The sequence below is a fragment of the Gossypium raimondii genome, chromosome 7, assembly GCF_025698545.1.
Source record: "Gossypium raimondii isolate GPD5lz chromosome 7, ASM2569854v1, whole genome shotgun sequence".
Classification (NCBI taxonomy): domain Eukaryota; kingdom Viridiplantae; phylum Streptophyta; class Magnoliopsida; order Malvales; family Malvaceae; genus Gossypium; species Gossypium raimondii.
The window spans coordinates 6,185,708-6,195,757 of NC_068571.1; the positions used below are offsets into that span (position 1 = coordinate 6,185,708).

General features: G+C 33.2%; 2 protein-coding genes across 4 annotated transcripts; one reads left to right on the plus strand and one right to left on the minus strand.

The window, feature by feature from the left end:
* Positions 1-2,923: 2,923 nt before the first annotated feature.
* LOC105803860 (uncharacterized) lies at positions 2,924-4,808 on the minus strand. 3 transcript variants are annotated; one of them, XM_012636279.2, is made up of 5 exons: positions 4,355-4,808; positions 3,913-4,100; positions 3,642-3,822; positions 3,251-3,377; positions 2,924-3,134 (listed from the first exon to the last, which is right to left on the minus strand). In XM_012636279.2, the coding sequence occupies exons 1-5, from the start codon at positions 4,426-4,428 to the stop codon at positions 2,940-2,942; spliced, it is 765 nt and encodes a 254-aa protein (XP_012491733.1). In that variant the 5' UTR covers positions 4,429-4,808; the 3' UTR covers positions 2,924-2,939. The 3 variants fall into 3 exon arrangements, with proteins under 3 accessions (XP_012491733.1, XP_052489959.1, XP_012491723.1); XM_052633999.1 differs by having other exon boundaries at positions 2,924-3,160; positions 3,642-4,100; positions 4,355-4,785; XM_012636269.2 differs by having other exon boundaries at positions 3,642-4,100; positions 4,355-4,781.
* Positions 4,809-9,120: 4,312 nt separating this feature from the next.
* Positions 9,121-10,050, plus strand: LOC128042473 (uncharacterized). The gene is made up of 2 exons (XM_052633817.1): positions 9,121-9,295; positions 9,368-10,050. The coding sequence occupies exons 1-2, from the start codon at positions 9,121-9,123 to the stop codon at positions 10,048-10,050; spliced, it is 858 nt and encodes a 285-aa protein (XP_052489777.1).

A 10,050-nucleotide genomic window follows, 5' to 3' on the forward strand; every position in this document is an offset into this window, starting at 1 on the left:
GCCGGAGAGTCAAAACACAATTCTTCCTTTAGTAAAATATCTCAAACATGTTATAGATAATGATATCTTCTCACCCAAATTTACATTCAAAATAAGCAAAAAAAAATGGATGTTATCGTATATTTTATAAAAACCTGTCATTGCAAAGAGAAGTGGACAAAGATTTAAAGGATTACCAACCACTGATTTTATGAAAGTAGAAATGGTAAAATATGAGAATATAATCCGGAGATCTTAGTTGTAAAGAGAGCCTCTTAGGAAGGTGTTTAAAGACAAAATTTAGTAACTGAGATTTGAACAAAATTTGTCGTATTGCTTAGGTTGAAGTGCAACAAGTTGGTGTTGCTGACTCATGCTATGTAAGAGATGGGAGTGTCGAGTGTTTCTATTTCATTGCTAAGCAAAAGTAGTCGTAATGCTTTTCTTTTAGCACCTGCTCACTTCACTCTTCATCTCTCTTACGTTTTAACTTTTACCATGCCTTAAATGTTGTTGACAGAGTCGGATTTTGGGGGACGCTGGCAGTGCCCGGCACCCTAAAAATGGAATTTTTGTCATTTTGGTCCTTTAAATTTTTTAAAATTTTAAATTAGTAAAGGTAAAATTGTATTTAACCCCTTAAAATAGTAAAAATTTAATTTAATCTTTTAAAAATTATAAAGATATAGAAAATTTAATTTCGCCCTCCTTAAATTTTTTTCCTAGCTTCACCTCTAGTTGTTAATGTAATAAAACAAATTCTAAAAATTCTTTTTAAGTGAGAAAATGGATCACTAAAGTTTTGCAAAACTCTGTAGAGTGGAAAGATAACAAATTGGAAAGAAACCTAATTTTCTCTCCCTTCTTTCTTACCAAGTACACTCTAAATCCATTTTTTTCTCCTTTTTCTCTCCCTTCTTCCATCTCTCTATTCTTTTTACCTAACCAAGCACACTCTAAGTCAACACTCCAATCCTTTTTGTTGATGTGTGATACATCATACAAAGAATGAATTATTCTTTTTTAGCGTTGTTGTGCTAAAAAGCAACACACCTTTAAGGTTTTATCCTTTGGTTTTGAAGAAAGTTGGGGTGCATTTCGATGCTTGAACAAGTAAAACCATGACTGTTAAAGATCTTTGTGTACGAGGAGACTTGAACTTAATTTTTTTTTTGTTAATATGTGAAACATTAAACAACTTAATATATTTAACTTTTATTACCATTGTGCTAAAAAGCAACTATTGAAAAGCAGTGCATTCTCAAGATTTTGTCCTATAATTCTAATAAGAGTTTGGGGAACATTTTGATGATTGAACATATGAAATCATCTGTTTATGTGCAGGTTTTGCCTATTCAAGCATTAAGAGATGCCCCTAATTCTCTTTAAAGTCAGGGAACAAAACTTTGAGGGTGCTTCTCTCATCAATGGTTGTTCTTCAACTCAACATCACTCAAAGAGAACAATTCCCAACTCACGTGATATTTTAAACATCAATAAGAAAAACAACAAAATGTGCCTTTTTTTTGTCAATAACACGAAGGTATTGTCCTCTTTGGGTGTCTTGAGCAATGCACATTCAAGAATTTGTCTATTGGCTTTGAGGAGAGCTTAAAGGTGCATCTTGATGTCTAAACGAGTGAAAACCATAATTATTGAAAAGTTTTGTGCATGGAAGACTTGAACCCATGACCTTTAGGATATAGATAAATGTCACATGGACAACTAAATGACCACTTGAAATAGTCACCATAACACTAACAGCACGTTTGGTTCGCTGTATTGAAATAGAGGCGTAATGGAATAGAGGTGTAATGTAATAGAGGTGTAATAGCAAATCAATTGTTTAGTTGAATGTAATAGAATAGAGGCGTAATAGTATTATTGTGCTTGGTTGAATGGAATAGAGGTATAATAGCATAATGGAAAAAACTAAAATGACTAGAATACCCTTAACATAAATTTGTTTGAGTAAATGATTATTGTTATTTAAATTTTAATAAGATTATTAATATCAATAATAAATAATTTAATCATATTTAAACATAATTTTATTAAATATATTATAATTAAAATATATAATTTAATAAAATTCTTAATAATCAATATTCTTATATGAATTTACTCAAATCATAATATATGATACTATAAAATATAATTTAACATAATAATTATTAAATATATTATAATTAAAATATATAATTTAATAAAATTCTTAATAATCAATATTCTTATATGAATTTACTCAAATCATAATATATGATACTATAAAATATAATTTAACATAATTATTATTAAATATATTATAATTAAAATATATAATTTAATAAAATTCTTAATAATTAATATTCTTATATGAATTTACTCAAATCATAATATATGATACTATAAAAGATAATTTAACATAATTATTATTAAATATATTTTAATTAAAATATATAATTTAATAAAATTCTTAATAATTAATATTCTTATATGAATTTACTCAAATCATAATATATGATACTATAAAAGATAATTTAACATAATTATTATTAAATATATTATAATTAAAATATATGATTTAATAAAATTCTTAATAATTAATATTCTTATATGAATTTACTCAAAAATTGTTAGCACCTGCGGGATAAGAAAAATCAATTCAGTGAAACTCTCAACAGTCCATACAAGACCAAGCAAGTCAATTCACACACACAAACACAAAAACGAGATATATGGTATTTGGTAATAAAAAAAAATAAGGCTTAAAACATCAGGTCAAGTCTAACAAATGTTACTATTAAAATCATGGTTGCACTTCAAGAGAAACAATTTTAGATATATCAATACAGTGCCACCATTTCACCACTGGATATAGACCCACTGGAGAAAGTGTAAAAGAAAATTATGTTATGTTGTTAAAATTTCACAACACTAAAGTCCATGAGGAAAAAGAATTTACATGACATCAAAATCAACTAGGAGGAAAACCTAAAACTGCAAGATCTCAAATCAATGGTTGAGCCAGCAATATGCAAAACTTTTTCATCAGGCCTCTGATATTCCAGTGGATGAAGGTGCTCCAAAGGATGAAACCTAAGTTTTGAACCCCTTTCTGGACAAGGTAACCGATAGTATTCACATAGTATCTGCAATGATCCATGATTGTTTGCCTGGAAATTGGAGGGAACCACAATTTCTAAGATATCAGGGGGGCAAAACAAAGTGTGGCATACCATAAGGGTAAGGTTAAAAGCTTAAATTAACTTGAAGCGTTGCCCGTTCAAACCTTAGCCCATTCAAGTATATCAAGGTGATCACTGGAATCTTCCTGGCCAGAAATAGAAGCCTCTTCTGTTTCTGTATCATCAACATCACTCCTCAAATTCCTGTCGTCACAAGGGGAACCTTGAAAACTGCAGACACATAAATACCATAATAAATCAGACAATGAGGACCAAGTCACCTAACTCATTTGCAAAGTTGCAGATGTAGAAAACAACAGATAGCATGAATGTGTTACTTTCCGAACTATTAAAAGAATAGCCAAAAGATAAGACTCCTAAATCTAAACGACCCAAAGCATACTTCAACAAAAACAATATAAAACTTATTCACATATAAACATTCATAGAAATGAACAACCTGTTAAACAAATAGGAGCACTGCAAAAGTTATACCTGCAGGAAGATTCAGAACTTTCATACTGATAATAGCGTAGAAATGGCAAAACAGCATTTGGCAAATGTCTTTCTGCTGCTTGCTTATTTGTTGTGAAATCATCAACATCAGTATCACAATCTTCAGGATTCGCACCACTGGATTCTCTTCCTCTTTTAAACGACTCAGTTTCCAGGTCAACTGGAACAACAGTATCATGATTAACAGCTTTGTTTGAGTCAAAGTCACTCTCAAGCATTTGATGCTCCAAGCCATTCCCATCATCATTACCTCCAAGTTTAGAATCTCCTGAACTTATCTCAGAGGGTTCGGTCATTGTGTTCTGCATGTCCTCCAGAGCTACTTGATCTGTTAACACATCATCTATATTTGCTTCATTGCTGTAACTCTCCGACAATTCCAAATCCATATCACCAATACTTTTTGTTAACCGTTCCAACCTTTCTTCATCAAAGATGCTGCATGAAAATTTTAAGATGAAAAAGAAGTCATGAAACCAGTGGAACGAACTAAAACCATGTTGCTAGCATCAAACCCTCGAGATTTCATCCAAAAACCTTATCAAGAGAGACTATCTCCATCAAAGCATGAATTTAAAACAATTTTTCGTGTGTTAAAGCAAATAATAAGTTAACAACAACAATAATAAGTTAACAGGTCTGTAAGTGATCCTCTTTATCATTTGTTGTATCTGATGTGTAATAAAACACACCTATTCAGAACACCAAAGTGCAATTCAAAGAATGGAAGCCTCGAAAGGATGCAATAACATCTGCGAGTGGTCATCACATAATGACATTTCAATCGGACATGCAATACAAACAAAATAACTATGAAAAACTAACCTGTAAATGAGCAAATCGGGGCACAGTGCGATGAAGAAGAACCTGTAATCAGAAAAGGGGAAACAGAGGGAGCAAATCGGCAGAAAAGAAAAGAAAATAAACAGAGAGAGCAAATCGGCAAAAAAGAAAAGATAAAAAACAGAGGGAGAAAATCGGCAAAAGCTAGAAGGAACAGAAGAAAAACAAAGGGGAAGCCTATGGGAGGGTAAAACAGGGATGCTAAACTGAAGCGGCGCTTAATCTGGGCAAAAGAGACGGATTACAAATCGGTGAATTTCACCGATTAGGTCAGTAATGTATTACAATGGTATTAGCAATACCATGAACCTAACATAGGAATGAGGGGGGATTAGGTGGGGCCACCGATTAGGGGTGTATTGGAACATAGTGTAAAGTCCTAGCCTTCTCTAGTAATTCTCTCTTTAATAGCAGGCTTGGCTGTAGAAGCCGTAAACTCATCATCAAAATCATCATTTAAGTCCTCATTTGTAGTGCTAGTTAAGGACCTCTCACTGCTTTTCTTTACAAGTCTTCTTTTGTAATGATTGAGAATTTAATAAACAAAAACCTTAGGCTCCTACAGGTCACTAGTTATTATTTTATCAAAATCATCTCAAGCCACCCATTATCATGTTGAGGCCATCTCTTCAGCTCAATTATACTTAGGAACCAAAATATGTTGAGGGAGGTCATTTGAGCTCTTTTTCTTTAAACAATGTCTCAAATGTTTTTCAGAGTCAATAACTCTTCGATTTCCAGAGTGTTATTTTTTTGTAATGATGAAATTACGTAAACTTAATGGCCCCCTTAAGCTCAAGAGTTTTTTTACAACATTTTGTCGAAGGGAGCATCCACTTCGCGGGGAATGCAAACTTTATCCTCCAACTTATTTCTATACAAACATACAAAGCAAAGCAAAATGAACAACATTGACTCATTGATTATCTAGCATTTAACTAATTTTAAGTTGCATCATTTGGTTAAATCATGATACGAGAAGACAACTTATATTAATAGGTAATCTTAATGGTCCATAGTCTAATCAAAATTGAGCAAATCGATTAAAAAGACTATTATACTATCTATCAAGTACAAATAGAAAATTCTTTATCTTGAGTATTGGAGCAAATGACTCACAGAAGATAGAGACATAAATGTGATTGCCTGAGCTAACAATACATTAGACATGACTCAAGTAGAATAACCCTAGATTCATTTATAGATTTATTCACTTGTGACATTCATAATATGACTTACCTCGATCCTAAGTAAGTGACAGATTATGTATGAGTGATTCATATACTTTAATGTATTGAAAGCTTGAGTTCAATTGGTAATACAACTGAAAGTTGGTATGTTGGATATATGACTTTTGCACGACGTAGCTTTCATTTACAATAGTAGAATTTATAACTCAATAAAAGATAAATGATATCCTCTCATTGACATTATAGGATAGATGGAAAAGTAGCATGGTCATAGGTTATTTGTCTAGGATGAATTATTTAATTACTATTTATTAGTAATTGACTTTTTCATGAAAAAAGATATAACGGTTACCATGAGATAAAATAAAAACATATTAGGTGAACTAATTTAACCCCAAAAGATTAAAGATACCTTATGAGGGTAACAAACATGTGACAAGTTTATTTGATGAGTGTTTTATAAGTAGCTTTCGTAATGATATTTAATAGGGAGAGCTTAATTATGGTACTTTAGTGAAACGACACTATGTAATGGCCCAAATTTGAGGTTATCGGAACAGTGGTTTCGGGACCACAAATCCGATGAGAAAAATTTTATTTTTCTTATATTTTTATGGTCTACAATTTCACAAAATGATTTCGTGAAAATTTCGTTCGAAAATTTCGACGTTTGGGCACTCAATTTAGTCAAAAGGACTAAATTGTAAAAAGTGCAAAAGTTGAGTTCTACATGTTAGAGGTGTCCAATTGTTATGAAACTTTAAATTGGAGGTCCTTATATGGTAATTATACCATTGGTAACTTGGTAGACAAAAAATGGACATGAGATAAGTGAAATAGAAAATTTTTAAGTTAGGGGCAATTTGGTAATCTAGTAATTAAAATGAATTAAAAGGGAAAAAGATGACAAATTATGCTCATCTTCTTCATATGAACGAAATCAGCAAGGGGAAGCCATAGTTAGGGTTTTCAAGCTTCCAAGCTCCATAGTAAGTGATCCCAAGCCCGCTTTTAATGTTCTTTACGTTTTGAGATCCCTAGCTTAATTTAGCTTATTCTAGCAATAATTTAACCTAGGGTTTATATTTGGAAAAATACCCATAGGTGAAAAGTGTTTATTTTGATGTTTTATGATAGAATATGAAGCTAGAAATTATGTTAAACAACTTTTGCTAAGCGATTTTAAGTGAAAACGAGTAAAACGACATAATCGGTAAAAATACCTAATGTTCATAAGTACATGTTAGAGTGGGAATTTGATGTTGCCATAGAAGGGAAAAATGTTCAGAATGTTATAAAACATAAGAATAAGAGATGAAGTTTAATTTCCGAGCCTTGGGTCAAAAATGTAATTATGTAAAAGTTTAGGGGCAAAATTGTAATTTTGAAAAAGTTAGAGTCAAGGGCTGTTTTGTTGAATGTGAGTATTAAATAAGTTAAATTTGCTATTTTAGATCAAGAAGAACGAAACTCGAGGTTAGACAAAGGGAAGAATAAAGTTGAAGACTAAGTTGGTGAATTTGGCTATAATTGGTATCGAGGTAAGTTTATTTACATAAATGCAATATTTCAATATTTATTATCAATGCTGTTATTTTCCAGCAACTATGAATTTATTTTATGAATTTATTTGATGATGATCTAAGCATGAAATGATAGAGAATTAAAATTAAAAAGTCCCGTTGATACATAAGGATGGTACTGGATACGAATGTCATGACATTTGGGTAAAGAGGTCCCATGTAAGACCATGTGTGGGACATGCCATTGGCACCGAGATGAGAGGTCCCATGTAAGACCATGTCTGGGACATCGCATTGGCACCGAGATGAGAGGTCCCATGTAAGACCATGTCTAGGACATGGCGTTGGCACCGAGATGAGAGGTCCCCCGTAAGACCATGTCTGGGACATGGCATGGGCACCGATATGAGAGCATCCCATGTAAGACCATGTCTGGGACATGGCTTTGGCATGTTATTATCAGAAGAGACCCGAGTATCCTTATTATTCCAATGTAGCTCAACGGGCTTGTAAACTAATTATGTTCATGAAAGTTCGGTTTAAAGCATAAATGGCAAGCTCGTAAGTTATAAGAGTTAAGAACTTATTATACTATCAATTGATGTTCAACGATGCAGCAAGAGTTGAGTAAGTTATGTACACAAGTATTCTAAGTAAACAAGCAAGAGAACTAGTATGAGATTAACTAAAGAGTAAACTAGAGATATAGACATTTGAGTTTAATTATTTAAGTTAAATATTGTTATTTATTTGCTAGTAAACTTACTAAGCTTTATGCTTACTTCTTTTATTTCTCTTTCTCTTATAGTATTGCAAAGCTACTTCAAGGATCCTAAAGAAGTCGGAGATCGTCCACACTATCAACCACAACCGCTTTCGGTATTTTATATCGAATCACGTTTGAGTTATGGCATGTATAGGGATTTAGTTATTTTGTATGTTTGTGATTATGATTTTGCTAAAGAATGGTGTGTAAGTATTTGATGATGTATGGTTATTAAAATGGTTAAGTATGAAGGTATTTGTTGTTATAAGAGTCTAGGTGATAAATTATGTATGGAAATCATGAAAGGATGAAATTTTGCAAAGAAACAGAATTCAGGCAGCAACAGTGACGTGACTTTGAAAAATCACCCAAGATAGTATAAAATGAATTAGAGGGTGAATAATATATGGAATTAAAGCTTGTTGAGTCTATTTTCATGGAAAAATAACGGTGTAGCGAAAGGAATTTTATATTTTAAGATATGTGAATTTTCGTGAGACAGGGTCAGAACAGTTTTTGGTGTCCCCTGTTTTGAGTTTAGAAAATCATTAAAAATTGTACAAAAATGTTTATGAGTTATAGTTTATATGTATAGATTTCTAATTGATTTTGTTTTCTGTAGAAACAAGTAAGAACTTCATATGAAAATCCTACAGTGAGAAAACTTATTTTTAGTGACTAGAGGTCAGGGCAGTCAGGTGGTGAAACAGGGGAGACTTTAACTAATAAACTGTACTAATTGGCTGAACCAAAAATTCTAAAAATTTTATGGTGAGTATATATATGAGTCTAGTTTCAGGGAAAATTTACGGAATTAAATTTCGAGTTTTGTAGCTCAAGCTATAATTAATTTAGTAACTGCTGCGCGATTGGACAGATTTGCTGTAAATAGTGAAATAAATTTTCAAACCTAGTTTTTATGCTCCGAATTGGTAAGATAAGCTAAGTAATGCCTCGTGCTCGACTCCGGAAACGGTCTCGGGTAAGGGGTGTTACATTTTATTGGTATCAGAGCCAGGTTTAGTCGGTTCTCGGAAATACTCAGTAAGAATAAGAGTCTACCTATACATGCCATACTTATATATTTTGATAGTGTGACGACTCCTGACGATTTTAAAATGTTTTCTTTTATAGTTATGGATCCTGAACGAGCTAATATAGATGAAGTAGAAAGTAATGCGCCTGCTTCCGCAGAAGGGACGGCGCCACTAGATGTTAATGTTAGTGAAAGACCTGCATCAGATAGACAGGGAGGAGGAGCTAGAGAAGCCTTCTTCCAAGCCATGACTGATTGGTTTGCCGAGTTCGTTCGTACGAATCCGGCTATAAGACCTCCACCCCCTCAAGAATCACAGGTTCCCCATGTAGCTTCCCCAACTGCAGGTATAGTTATCAGGGAGAGACCACCTGTTGATAAGATTAGGAAGCAAGGGGCTGAAGAATTTCGGGCTACCAAAGATGATGATGCGGAAAAAGCAGAATTCTGGCTTGAGAATACAATCAGGGTTTTTGAAGAATTATCTTGTACTCCGGAAGAATGTATAAAGTGTGTTGTTTCACTTCTTCGAGATTCAGCTTACCATTGGTGGAAGACCCTCGTGTCAATAGTACCGAGTGAGAGGGTTACCTGGGATTTCTTTCAGGAGGAGTTCCGAAAGAAGTACATCAGCCAGAGATTTATAGATCAGAAAAGGAAGGAGTTTCTTGAGCTAAAACAAGGTAAAATGTCTGTGACTGAATATGAACGCAAATTTGTCAGACTTAGTAAGTATGCTCGGGAATTTGTATCCACTGAAGCTAACATGTGCAAGAGATTTGAAGATGGGCTTAATGATGACATCCGACTATCAGTGGGGGTATTGGAAATCAGAGAGTTTGTTGTTCTAGTAGAAAGAGCTTGTAAAGTAGAAGACTTGTTAAAAGAAAAAGAGAAGAGCAAAGCTGAAGCTGGAGCGCAGGATACAAAGAAGAGGCAAATGAGTAAATCATTTCAGTCTACATCTAAGAGGCCTAGGGAGCTCTCTAGCGGATCATATTTTCCACTAGATATCCCGGCCGCAGGGTAG